Here is a 20,790-nt window from a genome sequence, read left to right as displayed (position 1 = left end):
TCACACAAGAATGTTTCCGGCAGGCAGCGGGTTTTGTTGTCACACTGATGAATGCAGCCGTCAGACTTCAAGCAGTCTGCCTCATCAGACTGATCCTGACACTGGATAAGCCCATCACACATCTGGCTCTTGTCAATGCACTTCATGCCATGGGCACACTGAAACTGATCTACAGCAAACAGAAAACAAAAGTAAATAAATGCAAGGCCATGGTTCAGCTGAGCTGGATTTTCTCTAGACCAACACTTCATGAAGAAATTACACAAAGCAGTTAATTTGCAGATTAACATCCTCATTCAATAAAACCTTGCACCTGTATATATGAATAAAAAGGTTAACCTCTGATTACATAATTCAAGGTACTAGTGTAACCTTTCAGTAACACTTTATGATAAAAACCAGGTTAATGCAAATAGCTTAACACAGACTTCTACAAAGTGAAGTATAGCAAGCAGATCACACCAGCACAGAGCCAGTCTCCCACCTGCGCTGCATTTAACGGCACAGTCCGCTTCATCAGAGCCATCTTTACAGTCCGACTCTCCATCACACACATAACGGGAGGGTATGCAGTCAGAGCCATCCGTACAGCCAAAGAGTCCAATGCGACACCGCTTCGGTGCTTCTTGAGGGGTAGCCTCTGTACCTTCAACTGGAAACAAGCATTTCTTAACATGGACACTATATACAAAACTCCAGTTCACACAGGCATGCCCAGAAACCCTGATGCCCATCAAACCTGATGCCATCAACATGTCCCACAACGAAGAACTCTACAACGGCTTACAATGCACATGGAGAAGCCTCCTTAGAAGCAGCTCCAAAATATTGAAGGGTTGTCGATTTCCAAGAGAATTTCCACAGATGTATATGCCAAGCCCTTGACAAACAAAACTAAAAACCCAGAGCAATAGTACATCACAAGAGCTTTGTCTAGTGTGAAATGCAACAGAAATCCTAGTTGATAATCTTTCCAATTAAATATATCAAGTGAGAAGTATTCACTTCCTAACTGAAATCCTAGTTGATAATCTTTCCAATTAAATATATCAAGTGAAAAGTATTCACTTCCTAAATGAAGTATTCACTTCCTTCAAGTTTCTTGCATAATAAACCTTTTGCCAGAACATTGTACTTAACTGGAGCATCTTCCGCCTTTCATCCCATCGCACTGAACTTACCACAACCAGACTCATCAGTACCATCCTGGCAGTCCTTCTCTCCATCGCAAAGGAAGGTTGCCGGCAGACAGCGCGATTTCTCATCACACTGATGAACACAGCCCTCGGGCTTTAAGCAGTCTTCCTCATCAGACCGGTCCTGGCATTGGGCTTCTCCGTCACACACCAGTCTCTTGTCAATGCACTTCTTGCCATGGGCACACTGGAACTGACCTACAGTAGAAACCGTAGAACATTTACTATGCAGTCACTGTTCAGGCAATTTAATTTTTTTACCAAACTCCTCCAATCCAATAACATCATACATCATGGCTTTGAAGGAAGAGTGGGTGCACGTGTGTCGCACTTCAGAACTAGAACAGTAACGCAATTTAAATCAGTGAACTGAAACGAAGACAGCATTCAAATTCAGATCTGGGTGAGGAAACAAAAGTAATATTAACATCCAGAGCACTCTGGGACTCCTACCTGAACTGCATTCCATAGTACAGCCGTCCTCATCAGACCCATCTTTACAGTCCTTCTCTCCGTCACACACATGGCTGGAGGGAACACAGTCAGAGCCATCCTTACATGAAAAGAGGCCAATGCGGCATTTCACTGATGCCTTCTGGGGGGAAGAAACTGCACTTCCAGCTGTCAAAAGCAAAATAACCAGATTACAATTCCAGTAAATACATGTATCGTTTCGGCTTCAAGACCTAGGCCATCCGTAGTCACTTTTAACTTTTTTGACAGTCCATGTACAGTGTAAAAGATAACTTTGAAATGTATGGCAAAGTGTTCTTTGGGAAGTAGCCTACCCCACGTGCTCACCTAACAAGATAACTGAAATCCCACACGTTACCAGCAAAACCCAAGTCGACGCCATGGCCTCTAAACTAGGCTAACAAATCAGCTGGTGCTTGCACCCTAATATTTATAGGGTGGTCAGGTGCAACAATTATCTTTCGCAAAATCTATTGGTTGTGCTTATTTTCAGCACGGCAGTTATCATTGTATATGTTTTTTTCAGAATATTTGTCAACTGATATTCACGATGAGAAAAATGCTAAACAAAATGATGACATCTAAGAATTCTGTCAAACTCTTTTAAGTTTTGAGATTGTTTGAGAATGTTTTAAATTGAATTTGTCCGCTCACAGTTCCCATACCTCCCTGACGTCACTTGTCAATAACTAAGATGGCGTTCACATTATACGCGTTAATACAAGCAGTAATCCTTGGGGTAAATGCCGTTGCTGTGCTACATGAGGAGCGATTTCTTGGCAAAAGTAAACTAACTTTGTATTTTTCTGTCGGGCTGTTTCATGTGTTTTAAATGTATATTTCGTTTTGACCAAGTGTTTTCTATTAACACTGCTAAAACTAAAAATGCTATATTAGCTGCTAACGATATACCGTAGTGAGAGACTAACTTTACTTCAGGTTCTGGATGTTGATGTAGAATAGATGCTCATGAACTATGCCATTACAAGCAGTAAACCATTTACTGCCAAGAAGCACAAACTGCTGTGAAGGAGTACAACTTAACGGAGGCATACATTCTAATCACATATATTTTTCTGTTTTGAATTCAGTCGGCTGGAGTGTTGATCAAAATGTAGGGGGATTTGGTGAAGAACCAGGAATCAAGATGCAGGTCATCAATCTCGTCCGTTCTGTACGGACAGTGATGAGAGGTACATTACATAGAGACGTTGTGTGGCAGCTAAGGTTTCGTTGCATTCGTATAAAATGGATAAACCATCTGCTAAATACCTAGAGCAACATTCACCTGACTTCAACTTTGTTATGTCTTTTACTTAAAGCTTTGATCTGTTCATTTTCAGTGCCTTTAATAGCAGTGAATGCTATCTGCATTATCTTGTTGCTGCTGTTCGGATGAGGAACCAATTGACTGGATAAACCCATCGAATGCCACTGAGGTCTGGGCCTGAAAGATGTGACTCCGTGACGTTCTTCGCCCCTGTACAGTCTTGCACCTTCTACTAGTGTTTCTTGTAGACAGCTTCGTTAATTTGCATTCATGAGAAGCGTTTCCACATGAACTGATAGAATCAAGATTGTAAGAAAACGTGCCTTACTGTTTTATCCTTATTTAAATTATACTACGCTATCTTTCACTTCGCATTTTATGGAAGTCCCAGGTAACTGAGTGCAGTGTTTGAACTGGTCAATGTATCGATCTAGAAATATGAGCAAATGTGCAACGACGTTTTCACGAGAGAGAGAGAGAGAGAGAGAGAGAGAGAGAGAGAGAGAGAGAGAGAGAGAGAGAGAGAGAGAGAGAGAGAGAGAGAGAGAGAGAGAGAGAGAGAGAGAGAGAGAGAGAGAGAGAGAGAGAGAGAGAGAGAGAGAGAGAGAGAGAGAGATGAATGAATGGAAATGCCATATCTGTAGTATAGTTGATGTTATAAGCAGAGACCTTTATAAAAAAGACCATTGTGTGAGAGCAAAATGTCTTCATCATTGCATTTTGCCGAACATTGGAAACATGTTACACTTGTTGGCATGGATTCAAATTTATGATTTTCTTTTTTATTATTATTAGTAGTAGTAGGCTAAAAACAAAACACAAATTCTATTTAGAGGGTACCGCTTGCAGATTTATTTTGAGTTCTAGTCAGCACTCCAATCATACTGGATTTTTCACTTATGAACATACAGGTAGTTCAAGTAAAATGTAGGGTTTTAGACAACTCAGTCATGTTGCAAAGCAAATACTACAAAAAACATGCTACCGGCCACGCCTCTAGGTGGCGATGCAAATCTATATTTGGAGAAACAAATGACCTTTTTTCAAATGGAAAAAAGGCATTTAAAAAAATGTCCAGCTTGGTTTGTGTTTTACAATCTCAACGTTAAGTGTACATTTGGTAGGACATTCAATGTGTTAAATCAGCATTTATAATGACAAACTATTTTTTTCCGACTTTTATTTTGAAGAAAATGACGAATGACGGCCATGAATGAACTTCAGAAAACAAAACTTTCTTGCAGGTTCATGGTGGTAAAGGGGCTGAATGATCTCCCTGCAGAATATGTTATCAATTAGGTTATAACGTTGCTTAAAGGATTATACTGATACACGGTGTCTGGGCTACAAGATGGATACCACAAGCTATTGTTCTTTCAGCTGTATCCGAAATTTGCTATCAGAAAATGTGGAGACATGGATCGGTACAAAATCTTGCTTTTGGTCGCTGTGCCCGCATATGGCATTTATGCCTTTTGTGCAAGCTTATGTAAGTCATACAGACGGAGCAACTGTGTCGTTTTCGAAACCAGGAAAGCCCTTCCGTGTTACCTATACCTTTACGTTAGGTGTAAAATAAAGGCGTTCCGCAAACGGAAAGGTCAGTTGTATCCTCACAGGGACAAAGCTGTTAACCCCACGTTTACTATTCTCAACTGCAGGTAGGCCTACAGTATTTTACGCTTCACAAATTTGTAGGCAGACTCTGTATAGAATTGTTTTCTTTAACGTGCAGGGTGTAGCCAGATTGTCATGAAAGTGGTCCTATGTGTATAGTAATTTATACAAAGTTTATTTCTAATAAACAATAGAGTTGTTGACTTCCTGATTCTGTCATTTGTCATTGAGCTGACACATTGTTTAAGATCTTTCTGAATGTCTGGTATTTCTTGAATGATGATCTCTTCCTGCCACTTCCTCATGGATCCCATATGACTGTGGAATGTCCAGGTAGGCTACTTGTGGTTGTCTTGTATGTATCCTCATATGTGAGCCTCTGGTAGCCTAATGTCGCCATTATACCGTAACACAGCTCTTATTGAGGTAAAAAAGTGCTTGTTGATGTCGGTCAGATGTTGAACATGTGAAGAGAACTTAGTGATATTCCAGTGATATTCTCCAGTGATATTTCCAGTGATATTCTCCACAGACCCATTTAGCTCAAAGTCTTTTATAAACCATGTGTGTGGCTTTCAAGAATCCTTTTGTGTCGCACTGAATCATAATCTTTCTTACAGACAATCTAGGCAGGGATTGGTTTGACTGCACTTTGAGTCTGGGAAAATAGCCCTGACTTATGGCAGCCAGTACAACACCTTATGGTGATGTCTTCAAACTGCTTTTTAACATTCATGTGTACTGATATATTATTCAGCTTATAGGCCCTGGTGCCTCAACGGCATATGTTATGGAGAGGCCTTCACTTGCTTGTTAATTTGTCAAGCTTGTCCCATGCTCTTCTGTCCCACAGTCGAGATGCGTCTGCCATTGATTAACCCAAGCAGCATCTCACTTTCAAATTTTAATAATGCTTGCTAAGAAAGTAAACTCTTTAAACACTTACGAACTGAGGCAGATTTCATAGGCCACTCTTGATTAGTGAACAACAACTAAAAGTCTCAGACACAGTAAGTGTTATACGAGGTCCAGGCTAAATATTGTGTAATGTTCCCAAACCCCTTCAGGCTAAAGGTGAATGATCTACGATGGTACTGCTGGGCCACTGGATATGGTTGGGACTACCCGGACAGTGTCTTCAGGGACATCCCACTGTGTTTCTGTGATGTCCTTTGTGGTCGGTTGCTGGCGATGGTAATATCTTCAGATGATTTCAGATTAAGCCCTCAAGGTAAACTGTCTTGAATTTTGAATTTCCCGATTTATATATTTTTAAGTCCATTTACACACCGAATGATGTGGTTTGTTCATACACATTTTATTATTCCAGTGAACCTGATAGTTGACCTTCTGCAGGGTATCCACACGTTCCCAAATTCAGGAATAACAGGGACTACATTTTCATTCATAGGTCTTTGCCCTGTCCGCCAAACCATGCGGAAATTTGAGCCCATAGATGAGTTGAGGAGAGCCTCTTTCCATCTGGAGGCAGGGGTGGCTGAGTACAGGCTTGTTGACTGCGGTGTGGAGGTGGATATTTGGTTTAAGGCCTTGAAAGCTGATCATCCAGTATGGGAGAGTGTTGTGACTATGCTCTCCCCTAGATATTATCCAGCGTTGAATGTCCAGAGACTGTCCAATGGTGTAGATGGTAAGGGAGACCAGCCAGGGATTAAAACCTTTCTCATATTGTGTTGGACAGAACTGATAACATTGAAACTGATCGGGTAGTATGAATAAATACAGACCTGTTGTTTTATACCAGACATTAAATGTAATTTAGCATTCTGTTTTAAGTATAGATAATGTGAGGAATAGAACGGTATGGCTCATTTTTGTTATTGTGTGGTGTAGGGGCTGTTGAAATGAAGTCACTGGAGATCAAGGTGCCACTGTTTGCTGGTCTTAAGTCTGTGTGGGCCTTCTGTGATGTCTCCTTGAAGAACCTCCTCGTTTTTCCATCAACATTGGGGATTATGGGACGTTCCACAGTTCACGGTCTATGGATGATGTCCCAGTGTCTGGCTGAGATTGAGAAACACAAAGGTAGCCATTAACAAAACTTAGCATTTTGGCACTCCTACTGAAAGAAATAGTTTTCTCTATTTTTAATTTTTCAATATCATAGATGTATCGTGTGGTGAAGGCATTCATACTTCATTGTGGGACTCACTCCTTGTACACATTACTGTTAGGCTTCTCTTAATTTCTCGAACACTCAGATTTGGTCGAACTTGGACTAATTTAGCCCACCCAAATAGTTTTCTCTTATTAGTCTCCTTAAGTTGAGTTTTTTTTTTGGCAGTATCTTGAATGATAAGGCCACATTTTATGTTGTTTTCTTTTGAGCAGCTGATATTCAGATGTATTTTCATCTTGAATTTAGGCAGGTAAAGAAGTTAATCTAACGTGCCATTAAATGGAAGATTCTGAGGCTTGTGGCTGATAAATAGTTTTGAAAAAATATTCATATAAAGTCATCAACATGAATCTTCAGATTTGTCATCAAAATTAAGTTTGAGCATTTTACTATATATATTAAATATCGTAGTGCGTTTATCCTTTCCAGGCATTAACAAGCATCAATTGAAGTATGAAGTATAATGCAAGCATATTCACCATTTCCCTGTGTATTCATTTAAGCATAAAATATGAGAAAGCTATTAGGGAGAAGAATAGATTCCAAATGGCACGGTTGCATAGGACTTCTGTAAATTAAAAATGAACTCAGAAATATTTAATTTACCCAATCAAGGGGTGCTATTTCTCTGGTTTAAGATTCATCTTCACTTTACAGGGGCTGATGCAGTACGAGCTCCACTGTCTGTGTCTGTCGAGTTCAAGCAGCCTCTGGTGTTACCAAGCAAGGTTGTCATCCATTTTTGGGAAGCCACAGATGAGAGCTGTCAACACCCTAGGATTGTGTGCAGGTTTCAGATAGAAGATTACAGCAGAGGAACCTGCTACATCCTTGGACAAGTGATCAGAGTATCTGACTGAAGTAATAAAAGTGGATAGCTAAAAATGACCCTCATTGTTGTAGAAATGTAAGATTATCTAGTACTGATGTTTTTAAGGTGTTTGTGACATTTTAAATAAAGTGTTTTTCCTGTAATGAATCTGTGGTAGGATTATCATTTTATGAGTCATGAGTGGATTACCTACACAGCTTCATTTGTCGCTACATTTTAGTATTCACAGTTGTTATGTACTAGGCATAGCGTCTTCTATACAATGATTGTAACAGGTCTCTTTAAAATGATTAAGAGGAAGAGCAATGTATCAAGCAATGTATGCGTATATCATAGATAATGAAAGAGCAAAATATCATTCATTTGTAATATTCCTGATCTCAGTAGACTCTGTCAGCTGCTACAGAGCATACATGGGGAGAAAATGAAAAACGAAACCTGCCAGAGACGGTTAAGACATGTTCCTATAGTGCGATACCAGCAAGAGAATAAAGCCAAGATTCAGTTGGAATCACAAAGATGGCCCCAACTGGGAAATGAAAGGACTGTTCAATATTTCATGTCCTTGATATTCTTGGTCCCGGTGCACATGTATGTGGAAGTCTTTCATGTGTATTATTCATTTTAAAGGTTTCAGATGTGGCAGATGATGAAAGCAGGCTTTCACATAGGTGGGCCTGTGCCTTTGTCATGGCGGTCTGGATGGACAGGGAAACACGTCATCACTGCAAGATACTGTGAATGCAGTAGGAACTATCCATTGCAAGGTTATGTACATTTTTTCTGATGCAATCTCAGTTACCTCACAAGCCTTAGCTGATTTTTAAGGAGAAATATTCATTCTCCTTCGCATGTGCTCTTGATGACGGGACAATCATATAGTACATATTGTTCTTTGCTTTTTTCACAATAACACGGTTATTTCTCCTGGGTATAAATAAAGGAGGGAATCAGTTATACAATAATTGTATACAACAACGTGGTGTAGCAACAGCAACAACTCTGGTATAGTGAGTGCAGGGCTATGCTGTAGGTATGTGGGTCAATGCACAGAGATATTTTTCCTAGCACTCTCATGGAGTGGTGAGCAGTAACTTTCGATGTTCTCCATCTACCAAGTCAAGCATACCTAAAGGGAAACACTTAGCCTCATGTTAGACGGTAGAGAATCACATGTTCAGTTCTACAAGGCTTTACAAGCTTGTGTGTGACACAAGCTTCTCTGCCTCTGCCTTTATCTTCTGCTACATCATAATGACTTCCACACACACTAATGGCTGATGTTTAGAGTTTGAAATAATTCAGGGAACGGATTTATTTATTTTTACCATTTTTGTTCCTGTGATTCACAACTTCACATTGTGTAAGTAACTTTAATTAGGTGATCTAAATATATATAGTCAATGTACATGTAAATGTTTATATATAAAACATCGTATAGTGTCTGCATTGAACATTATGGTCTGTTTAGTCCTAATAACATTTTTTTAATGTTGTTGTGATCTCCAGATTTATTCTGGATCTTTTTATAGGATCCAGGAAAGAAAAAGAATCTACAACCTTTCCTTGATGTCATGGCACCTAAATCTCATGCCAAATTACTTACACGTTACTGGGAGAATAGCAGTTTCAACCAATGAAAGGTAAATATTGCATTTGGTTTGCATTTTTGCACAAGCAGTGTTGACTGTTTTTTTTTTTATTGGGTGTCTGTCGCAATACTTTTACTATTTTTGTAATGGTGTTTGCTCTTTTTAACTGATTGTCCACAGAGTTGCCCACATTTTGGAAACGAGACCATTCTGGCATGTATTCAAGAACATTCTGAGCTTTATCAGAAAATTAGTGGAGAACGTAATCGGTTATGCCAATTAATTTGTAGATTTACTAAGGTGTATGTTGCAACTCAAGATTTTGCTGTTATTATTCATTCATAGAGTTCTGATTCTGTCACCATGAGAGTCCAGTCATGTGTGAAAGGGAACATTTGTTAGGCTTGGAGAACTACTGCAATACTGTTGTGAGCCATACTATAGAGACCGTGGTTCAACTACAATGAGCCTTATGTCAGCTTCCATCGTAGCTTTTAGATGTTGAAACACAAAGCCTCCCTCGGCATACACAAAAGAGGAGTCATTTAGATTTAGGTCACTGATTGCATTTGACTATTCAGAAATTCTGCGTTTTCTTTGTGCCTTTTAAGTACACTGCTATTGTTGTTTGTTCCAACACATTATTCATTTTCGACACAGAAATTACATGCAACTGTGAAAAAAATTACTTATTGGTTGACTTTGTTGATGAACATAGCAAAGAAATGTAACATATTGTAGCTACACTGTGTTCTTCCTTACATACCATGCAGGCTGTGGTCAGGCTTTTTCGCATCAGCAGAAATATGGGGTCTCTCTGGGATTCAGAGTTATTTTTGTTTTCTAAAAGTGCTCACCTTATTTGTTCCTCTTGAATAGACAGTGCCCAGTGGTAGATTACTGTCGGGTGCAGTGTGTGATATTCTGCTGTAATTTTAAATAAAATGGCTGAGCTCTAAAATGTTGTTGTTGTTAGTTGCAAATGTTAAAAGAACATGTTAATAACTTTTGCATACTATTGTTGATTTTTTTTTCTTTGTAGATGTGACACCCAGCATCCTTGAGCATATATATTGCAGGGCACTGTTGTGGAAAGATTGGCTATGGTCTCCGATGACAAATCAAGTAAGTTTCCATGAGGGTCTAAAAAAACAGCATACAATATGACTGTAGATGCCTTATATTAAAGCTATTCATTGAGAAATGTTTTCTATTCCTCTCTGTTTTTAGGGGAAGGCAACATGACCAAAAGCACAAAGACACAGAAGGCGACAAAAATGTCTGCTGTGACGACTGGCGGCCATCGAGAGGTGGCACAGAGGACTGCAAAGCTTTATGAGGACAGGGAGAAGGTAATCTATGAAGAATGCCTGGGAGAAGCCTCCTGCACTGGGGAAGAAGTGCGTAAAGATGATAGGAAGGACAGGCGAGAAGAGACCATAACACCTACAAAAACCAATGGGACCATGCTGTCAGACATGAAGGAAAAGGCCGTCCATGAAGAGGCCAGTCCAGTGGTCATATATGACCCTCGAGTGCGGGGGACAGGTGGGCAGGCCTGGAGCGGGACGGAGGATGATATCACGGAGGAGCCGGATTTTACCTCTGTGGACAGGTCTTCCTCACTGTCCTTCCTGGACTGGCAGAACAGGGATGACTCGGACGTACAGACCACCCTGGCCATCGAGGTGGACGTCAAGACGGAGGTGGTCCTGATCGACGAGGACGACGACATGTCCCTGCGGGAGAAGACGGTGACGGACGTCTCGATGACGGATGGGAACGCTGCGGAGCTTGTGTGTGGCCGGCTCTTGTCCATCTCCACAGACTCGTCCTCCGAGTGCAAGGAGGAGAGCCTGGCCGCCGAGACCCCAGTACCCCCCAGTGATGACATCAAAAAGCGCCGCTGTTGTTTTTGCACAATCGTATGAATGTTTGGTATTCTTACACATGGAAGGGCACATTGATGCACATGATGTATACAGTATATACTCCCTGCACTTTCACAAGATTAATTATTTTTTTATTGTGAGGTGGGGCTCACTTTTAGCGTTTGTTCCATTCATTTTTTTTAACAAGTTTACTGTTAATTAACTCAGGACAGAAAATGTTTTGAGAAAAAGGAAAATTACTAAACGTATAAATGAAATGACTATGATAATAATAATTACCAAAAAAAAGTAATAAAACCATTGCATCAGTTGTACTTACTTTGAGTTCTAAATTCTCACTTATGTTTTTGCGAAGGGTTTTCTAAAATGTGTACACATTTGTACAATTTTGTTTTGTATGTTTTGTATGTCAAATTTTGATTCTAGACTAAGCTATACTATTCTCAATATGTCCTTTGTTTCACAGTCCGGGGGCTTACATGACGCTGTAAACATTGACAGTGTGTCTGTATAATGAAAAAAAGTATTTCCAGATGCTTTTTACTTCTTACTTCTGAACGTTTTGTCAGTTGTGTATCATTCATTGTCACTTCTTTGAAAAACAATTCATACGTACATAAATAGGTTTACATTTAATATGGTTATTGTTTCACTTGTGGAAATTCTGTACATGCTACAGTTGTGGAAATCACTCTCCAGAGAGTTTTCTGAATGGACTGAAAAGCACTAGTGGATATTTAGGGTACACACCAAACTCCATTACCACAGAGAAATTCTCATGAAAGAAAAAGCTTTTAAAAATTAAAATAATTTAATTTCTGTTCTTTTTGTTTGGTTCAGTTGTTATCTTATGATCTCATAGAAAAAGACCTTTCTGAAGAAACAGCAATCAAACCCTTAATTCACCATAAATTAACTTTAACAATAATGAATGTCTTAACCAAAAAAACATGTGAACATAGGAAGTTTAACAATGGCCAGCATTACAACAGCCCTTTCCTGAACCTTTGAATCACACTCCCAAGTCCCCATTACTCTTTGTGTTCATGCTGACATTGAAATGAACTGGGAGTGACAAGGGAGTATATGAGTTCATAATGGACAGGTTGTTTTTAATCGTAGTCCTCCAATGCGTGTAGTATGGGAGGGGGGGGCCTGGCAGGCAGACGCTAGAGCACTGGTGGGCAGGGCGATAGTGGTTGAAAGTTCTTATCTCCTCCTTCCATACATCAAGACTCCTTACCAGTGAAAGGCTCAGTGGAAGTTTTACATAGTGGTACACTGGTACATTGGTAGTACGCATAGCCTTATGTCCTTACTCCTGCTTTAATCGCAATGACCCAATTTAGGCAGTTTAACCTTAAATATTCACAAATATCTCTTAAGGAAGCTTCCCTTGAACTTCTCAATGTATAGCAAATTGCTTGAAAAAGAAATGGATCATAGTAACATTGACTTTGAAGAGTTCTGACAAAGGTAGGATTTAAGGCAAATCAATTTCATCATTTGATCATTTTTGTATATTGTAAATTATTGTCAGTGCACTGTCATCACAAGTTTTGTTCAAATGTCATTCTTCCAGTGAATGTAATCACTTTACATTTGGTTCTAAATGGTTTCCACATATTCCAAAATAGACATGAGACTTTTCCACAAGTGCTAAAAATAGACTGCTATCATTGGTACAGCTCTCAAACTGTAATAGCACATTCCTCTCTGCACGTTTTGATATGATGACAATACACACCCTGTACTCCAGATGCATAACCGAAATATGCCACAAGAGCTGACGCAGCTGACCCCTGAAACCACAAACATGTCCTTCAAACCCCCCTCTGAGGAGACCCTATAAGTATTCCCTACGCTAGTTCTCTGCTTCAGCTAGTCTGTGCGAACACTCAGAAACACTTTCTAATGACAGGAGAACGAGTGACATGGATGTGTGATTGACAGAATCCCAAGACCAAAGAACCATGGCATTGATGGGGATAGAGATCATAGCTATAACGTTTCTGCTTCATGGCATGCCAAGTATCCTAAAAGGTGAGTTTTACACACCTGCCTCTATGGGGTTGTATGGATATTCTATAATATCTCCTTGGTGGGGGCTTGCTTATTTGCAGTAAATGTGATAGCGCCCTATTTTTTCTTATAGGCACAAGAGTGGCAGGTAATGTTTTTGATGTGTGTACGACGTGTCACTCCAACGCCACCTGCGATAAGAAGACTGATGGAAGTGGAGGCTTTGCCTGTAACTGCGTATATGGCTTCGTAGGGAATGGAAGAACCCATTGTGAAGGTAGGTTCTTGGATAAGTGTGTGTAACTTTGCCAGATCACTGATGTATAATGTCATAATATGTTCTGTGCAAATTATATGATTGGTAATAGAAAGCAACAGGATGTTTTTAGAAACAAGGGAGAAGTTGTGAAACTTCAGGGTGTGTCTACTTCAGTTTTTCTTCTTTAACCTCAACTGCTGCCAAAGTGTTTCATCTCAGAGCCTCATTAGGCTACTAAGAACAGGAAGCTGACTTCCCACACCCTCTATCCGTTTGCCACATGGGTTTACATAAGTTTTGAGTAAAAAGGCCCAAGATCGTTTGAACATGATGAAAGACTTTGTCACACAGTTCCCATATTCAGATATCTTGTCACATGTCAACTTTTTTGTTTTATAATTCAGAGCCACCATCCCTACCAATGACAGAAAATGAAGTAATCCGATGGACTGATATATTAATATTGCAATATTTAGATCTCTCATGTACTGTGCCATACTGCACTGAATCCAGGGGATTTTTCCATATACCCTTTATAGATAAGGATGAATGCCAGATTGGTGCAAACGCCATTTGCGGGGATCACACAGTCTGCCATAACACCCACGGAAGCTTCTACTGCACATGTCTCTCAGGATATGCCCCGACCAACAACATGGACATTTTCATTCCAAACGATGGTACATATTGTCAAGGTACACTAAACATTACTCTTAAAGGTGAAACCTACCTATTTCTTTTTGCATGTTTCAGATTCTGTCTTTCTGAAATATCTTGAAATTATGGAACTAAAACCTTGCCCCATGCAAATACATGATATACAGTTTATTTTTGTCAGATGTTGACGAATGTCAGTTTCAAGGCATATGTGGTGAGGGTGGTCTGTGCAGAAACACAGACGGAGATTTCGAGTGTGAATGCCAGGTCGGGTACCTTGTGCAGGGTGGAGGCCTTCCATTTCACCCTGTCAGAGAAAAGGCCTTCTGCAAAGGTAATATCTGACTAAATCTTTTGTATCAACTGTTTACTAGGAAGCTACTGATGAATCATGATGCAACTAGATCAGATTTGTCTTGGTTTGTGTTTCAGCTGTTGACTGTGGACTTCCACCTGCAGTCCAACATGCCGTTCAACTCTCACCCCTTCACACTCGGTTTGGGAGTGTAATAAGCTATGGCTGTCAGAAGGGCTTCCTGTGGAGAGAAGGGGAGAACTCATCCGTTTGCGCACCAGAGGGGAAGTGGAGAGGCCCAAGTCTTATTTGTGAGGGTAAAGTCAGATTGTTTTCTCAATCGTCTCATATTTATGAAACAATCACTTCCTCTGGGTTATGCAAGTGAGCTGATCTGTCGCAAATCTGCACAGTGGCAGCACTAGGCCTACCACAGTAACAGCTGATTAATGAACAGGCATGATCCCCTTATTGTCCTGTCATAGAGGTCCACTGTGGTGAGCCCCCTACCTTTCCACACTCTAGTTTTGTCTGGGATAGAAACACCAGGATGGGGGCTGAGGTACATTATGAGTGTGAGGGGGGCTTTCGTCACGTAGGACCAGCGAGCGTTGCGGTTTGCACAGATGGTGGGCTCTGGAGGCGCCCCAGTCTACAGTGTGAAGGTATATACCATCACCTTGCCAACTTTTTGTCCTTTATTTAGAGTTCATCTTAGGGTTCCTCTGCAGTGGTATTGCTTTTGTGCTGTTGGATATTTAAAATTGTGTTGTGATGTCTCAGTCATTTCTGTTATTGTGTTGTATTATCAGTGTCACCGCTTAACATTAAATTAACATTACACAATTGTTTTCTTTCAGAAATAGTATGTGGCAAGCCTCCGGTTGTCCCTAATTCACAAATGTTGTGGAATAGAAACCCTAGTGCTGGCACTAACGTGTTTTATGAATGTGAGGAGGGATATCACAAAGTGGGTACTGGCAACATGTCAGTTTGCGCTGAAAACGGATTGTGGAGTGAAGTTTCATTCATATGTAAAGGTATATCTTCCTCTATCTATCTTGTTTTTCCATCATTGTGGTGGAAACTCCATGTTCAGAAGTCTCTTGGAGTGGGACCCAAAAAACATTAACCGGTCGTAGATGATTCTGGAAAGATATTGAATGTATAACACTGAAGAACTTGAAATGCACTGTGATTCTCTTTTGAACTTTTCTAGTTATTCAGAGCTGAACTGATGTTTTGGCCTTGATACTTTTCTCCTTAGTGGTGACTTGTGGAGATCCACCTCTGCTGTCACATGCTGGACAGGTGTGGAATGGCAGCATAACGGTTGGCAGCACTGCTCTGTATTACTGTAATGGGGGCTTTTATTATGTGACGGGAACAGATATTTCTGAATGTACTGCTGACGGTTATTGGACAAAACCAACAGTGACTTGTGAAGGTAACGGTTTTCATTTCCTCTTGGTCACTTTTTACAGTCTTTTTTTAAGGATCTGGTCTAAAAGTCATTGAAAGTAGATACATCTCATGAAGAGGACTGTGATATACTCTTATTTAGTATCCATGGTAGCCTGTGTATCTGTGGCATCGATCCCTCTGTTTAAGTTCATTTTCTTTGTGAATTAAATTCCAATAGTGATATATTTTATGTGTATTTCCCCCCCACAGAGATTGACTGTGGTGTTCCCACTGCCTGGCCACACTCTCGTATGTTGTGGACTAAAGACAGCCAGATGGGAGCTCAAGTGTTTTATGAGTGTGATGTTGGATACTATAATGCAGGACCTGGAAATGTCTCAGTTTGTACGGTTGATGGTGTATGGAGTCTCCCTAATGTAGTTTGCCAAGGTATTGCCTCATGAGCTTTGTTTATATTTCTCTTTTGATCATCATATAACTCCTCCATAAGGCATAATGTAGCATTGCTATGTTGCCATTGTTCTGACAGAGATATCATGTGGAAATCCTCCTGCTATCCCTAACTCAAAGATAGTATGGGACCTAAACTCTACATTTGGCGCTAAAGCCTTTTATGAGTGTGAAGTTGGATACCACAACATGGGACATGGAAATGTATCAGTGTGCATCACAAACGGACTGTGGCAGGAAGCAACTGTGATATGTCAAGGTGATACAGGATCAGCGTGTTCTGCGTATCTCGTTGTTTCCTGCCCAATTTGATCAAATTAATTAAAACTATTTACACACAACAATCATATATAGATACCCTTAAGGCACTTGCATAACCCCTTTCCTGGTTTCATCAAGCAGAAATCAGTTGTGGTCCACCTCCAGTCATACAACATACTAACATGCAATGGGACAGCACAAGTGGAATGGGGAGTGTGGTTCAATATACATGTAAAGATGGCTTTAACCAGGAAGGGGTGCAAAGCTCTTCTACTTGTACATCCAGTGGAGAGTGGGATATTGCCTCAGTAACATGCAAAGGTACAGACTAATATTCTGTCGATTTCTTTTGGCATCCCCTGATATTGCAGTGGGTCATATGTCATTACTCACACTGCAAACACAGTATCCTGAGCTTCACCTCGCTATAAACTTATGGAAATATTAGTCTTAGCAATTTCCAAATGGATTTTATGTGTATTTTTCCCCCACAGAGATTGACTGTGGTGTACCCATTGCCTGGCCACACTCTCGTATGTTGTGGACTAAAGTCAGCCAGATGGGAGCTCAAGTGTTTTATGAGTGCGATGTTGGATACTATAATGCAGGACCTGGAAATGTCTCAGTTTGTACGGTTGATGGTGTATGGAGTCCCCCTAATGTAGTTTGCCAAGGTATTGGTACATAAACTCCTCTGGCTCTAGTTTTTGTGTTTCTTCTCACCATCTAGGACCATTTACTGCTGGAAATTGCCTTTCATGAATGCCCAAACTTCTCTGTAAGAATATAGATGTTGAGTGGTGTTAGGCTTCCTGTTTGAGCCGTTATCAAATAAGTTAAAATAAAACAATGCTTTGATAAAAAACAAATTGCAAATTGCTTTGCCTAAACAGGTGGTGGCAGTGGAGGTGGAAGGAGGCACCATCTTTATGTCAATTAGTGTCTGATGCGCTATTTTAAAACCCTGTCTGTGCCCTGCAGCGAGATGTGGCCATGTGCCTGAGATAGCCAACGCAGAGCTGGTGTGGGATAACGAGAGTAAAGCCATTCATCGCTGTGTGGATGGATACTACACCCAGAGCGGAGTCAACATGTCCATGTGTGGAGCAGACGGAAGATGGCAGGCTGCAACAATGCAATGCAAGGGTGAGAATTCACCTTCCTATGTGTGGAATGCAAACACACACACACACACTTGCAAGAATGTGTGGATCACTGTCGTGGTTATGATTTTTATAGTTTGGTGTATGCGCTAATTTGAGTGCTTTTGCCAAAAAAAATGAAATGGTTTGATTCTTTTACAGAAATTAGGCATGGAATCAGTCACTTAGAAGTTTTCAATGAAAGATGTCTACGCTGGGTCTCTGATGGCAAAAAGGAGGATTACATAGTAAGTTTTATTAAAATATATTGCTATTCAATATTTAACTTTTAAAACATTGTCTTCCAAACGTTTTAAGGAATACATCGATCTAAGCAGTTGCTAATCAGGCACAGGGATAGATTTTTTTGGGTCAAATATCCTCACATTACCCTGCACTGTCATTCCATGTTTTTACACAGGTTGTACTGGTTGGCCGCAGAGACTATCAAAAGTCATTTGTTGATAAAAGGAGGAATGCCTTCAACTCTACAGATTTCAGGCCACAGGTCTGCTTTAAACTGCTGCCGGCTACAAACTACACCATCAGCATCACTGCTGTGTTGGCCAGCTCCTCCACCAACATCACAACCAACACCACCATCCAAGGTAACCCAAACCATGGCCTGAGGCATTCTCATGTGGTTGTTTATTAGGTGCTCCTGTTGCTGAGCTGCAGTAAAGTCACATTAAGATCAAGGGCAGACCATCAAGACCAGGAGCACCCATTAATTACCTGCATTGACTGTGATGTACACTGGTTTATCTGCTCTGTAAATGTGATTTTCTCTGGTTGTCGCTCTCTCTTCATAGCTGCCCCAGTCCCAGAGGTCATGTTTAGGGACGTTGAGGGACCAATGCCAACTCTTTGGTTGCATAGGTCTGTCCACACCCTGGACCCAATCTGGTGAGAATTCAATCACATATTAACAAAAATTATTATCATAATTTTAATAGCAAATTTGTGTCATGTTCTTTTACAATGCTTGTTTTACAGCCTGTTTGAGGTGTTTGTGCTACCAGTAGAGGGCACTCTAGTGTTTGACTGCAACTCCCCCAGAATTCCACATTTTCCCAAAGACAGCAGTTGCCATGGTGAATATGTAGCAGCCCAGATCCAAGTCAGAGATGTTGGGAAAGAGCTGAACTTCACTGTTGGGGATGAAAAACACTATGGGGGTTTTTATAATGCTCCTTTGGAGAATGGAAAAGATTACTACATCATATTGAGGACTGTGTGCCAGTGGGGACAGGTAAGAGATAAAGCCTGAAGTCATCCCTTTTAGTCACATAACAGTGTGAATTATGCAATGGCAATTGAGGAGGGGGGCATTTGAGTATATGAAAGACAGCACAACAACAGTACACAGCGTATAAAAGTCTTACTATAGTCTGATTATAGTGCATTTGGACTGTCTTTCGATAATTAAGCTACTCAAGATAAGCCTAGTATTTCATGTAAAAGTGTTGAAATGATGTTGCATTGCTTGGTTTAAGAAGCAGTGATGAAAAAAATCCTAATCAATCATTTTTGTGACATCTCCAGAACAGTAAACACTCATGTGTCATATGGGCAAAGGCAAGAGGTGAGAGGCTTTAGTTTCTTCATTACCCTGTGTTCTGAACTGGATCTAATAATGCGTGTCATGTAACTTAAGTAATGTTGCTTTTTTTCGTTGTTGAAAGCGTTTCTTTATCAATGGTATTCTTTTCAGGGACATCCTACAGGATGAGAAAGACAGCTGTTGTGGCTGGTGGAACCATTGCAGTCTTTGGCCTTGTTGTTCTAATAGGATTTTTTTATACTGGGTATGTGTAGTACATCACCGTACTCTAAGCTTTATAGTGGACCAATGTTAGTGAACACTTAACCATGTATAATCTATTCCACTGTTTTTGTCTTTCAGATATTTCAAGAATTGACAGTCGGTACCATGAATTTAGACTTTACCTCATGTTTTACATTGATGTCCTTTTAAAAAGTTTGCTAATGCATTTTTAAATAAAATAACAAAAAAACAAAAACAAACAGATGTTCGTATTACTGTCTTCAATTGAACATTTTGCATTCTGTCACAGTAACCTTGTTTTGCTAAAATCGATTGAAATGGCTCTTTATCTCTTACATTTTAACCCAGTGATGCAGGTGTTAAGATATTTCCTGATGTCATTCAACATTTGTATCTGGATACCTCCGTAATCTTGTTTTGAGAGATTGTCTGTAGAGAACATAGGCTACAGTAGTGGATCCAAAACTTTTCATGACGGACACCCCTTGACAATGAAAGATGGTGCAAATATTGCAAATATATAACACTCACATATTTCCTGCAAGTTAACTTTTATTAAACAGATGCCCATCAGCTTTTGTAGAGCTTTTCATTACACTTAAATAGTTTAGCACTTTAACCACTTTTACTTTGTCAGATTTGATCAGAGCTCTGGTTTCAAATTTTAACTTCTCTCTAGGTGATCAGGCCATTTCATTTTCTTGCCCGTTTTATTAACAACTAGGCTAGCTAGCTTGTTTTTGATGTCGGTGTCCATTCCGATCCGTTATGGAACGTCCCCCCCCAACACACACACACACACACACACACACACGCACACAACACAGCGCAAACTAAAGGCTGCTGACCATCACGAGCGCACGGAGGGAGTCAGTGCTGCACTTCAGAGTGATAGATAAGACAATCATTCTGACCTTGTAAAGATGCAAAATAATAACAACATTTCATACAGTGTAAATCTAGGTTGTGAAGTTCACTAGGTTCGTGTTGTTGCTGGGACTTATTTTATGTTGAACAGTTTAGCCTGTCTCGCATACACAGGAGGTCCCGATTTGATTAGGGAACGATAGCTAGGATGGCTAGCAACCATTTGCGCTAACTAACCCCAGTCTTCCGGTAGCTATCATCTGCTACCATCACAGCAAACTAGCCAACAGGAGACTTTTGTTCTCTAAAAACGGATTCGTTCGTCAGAACCATCGCAGAACCATTAATATGTAAGTGAATCAAAAAGTTACATTTTCAGACTATGTAATGAGGATACCCTTCTCTGATTTAGCGATGTAGGATAAAGATAGCTGGCTCAAATTGTGCTCACCTTCATAGATGAAAAAGTGAACATACCATCGAATGACCTGCCAGCAAAACAAGATGTTTTCAATCGTGAAGTACAAGTCAATTGACTATGTATTTGAGGTACGTTTTAATTTTTTTTTTTTTTAAGATTATTTATTCAATATCATAAACCACTGCCTGG

The 20,790-nt window shown here is 40.2% G+C and overlaps 3 protein-coding genes across 3 annotated transcripts; all 3 read left to right on the top strand.

Annotated features, from left to right (window-relative positions):
• Positions 1–3,076: 3,076 nt before the first annotated feature.
• LOC308376340 (uncharacterized protein) lies at positions 3,077–7,557 on the top strand (the record flags this gene model as incomplete). The annotated part of the gene is made up of 5 exons (XM_080852635.1): positions 3,077–4,601; positions 5,625–5,788; positions 5,969–6,208; positions 6,412–6,603; positions 7,355–7,557. The coding sequence occupies exons 1-5, from the start codon at positions 4,357–4,359 to the stop codon at positions 7,555–7,557; spliced, it is 1,044 nt and encodes a 347-aa protein (XP_080708761.1). The 5' UTR covers positions 3,077–4,356.
• Positions 7,558–10,224: 2,667 nt separating this feature from the next.
• LOC308376127 (uncharacterized protein) lies at positions 10,225–11,052 on the top strand (the record flags this gene model as incomplete). The annotated part of the gene is made up of 2 exons (XM_080852395.1): positions 10,225–10,246; positions 10,352–11,052. The coding sequence occupies 2 exons, from the start codon at positions 10,225–10,227 to the stop codon at positions 11,050–11,052; spliced, it is 723 nt and encodes a 240-aa protein (XP_080708521.1).
• A 1,934-nt stretch (positions 11,053–12,986) lies between these two features.
• susd1 (sushi domain containing 1) lies at positions 12,987–19,342 on the top strand (the record flags this gene model as incomplete). Its single annotated transcript, XM_080852379.1, has 19 exons — positions 12,987–13,056; positions 13,169–13,312; positions 13,834–13,989; positions 14,133–14,285; positions 14,384–14,563; positions 14,732–14,911; positions 15,107–15,286; positions 15,514–15,693; positions 15,921–16,100; positions 16,201–16,380; positions 16,524–16,703; positions 16,877–17,056; positions 17,364–17,528; positions 17,687–17,772; positions 17,946–18,132; positions 18,337–18,430; positions 18,521–18,776; positions 19,070–19,109; positions 19,239–19,342. 19 exons carry the CDS (start codon positions 12,987–12,989, stop codon positions 19,340–19,342), a joined length of 2,895 nt encoding a protein of 964 aa, XP_080708505.1.
• Between the last annotated feature and the right edge of the window lie 1,448 nt (positions 19,343–20,790).

The sequence above is a fragment of the Sprattus sprattus genome (assembly GCF_963457725.1).
Source record: "Sprattus sprattus genome assembly, chromosome: 15".
Classification (NCBI taxonomy): domain Eukaryota; kingdom Metazoa; phylum Chordata; class Actinopteri; order Clupeiformes; family Clupeidae; genus Sprattus; species Sprattus sprattus.
Note: the sequence above shows the minus strand (reverse complement) of the source record. Positions and strands in the feature narration are given on the sequence as shown.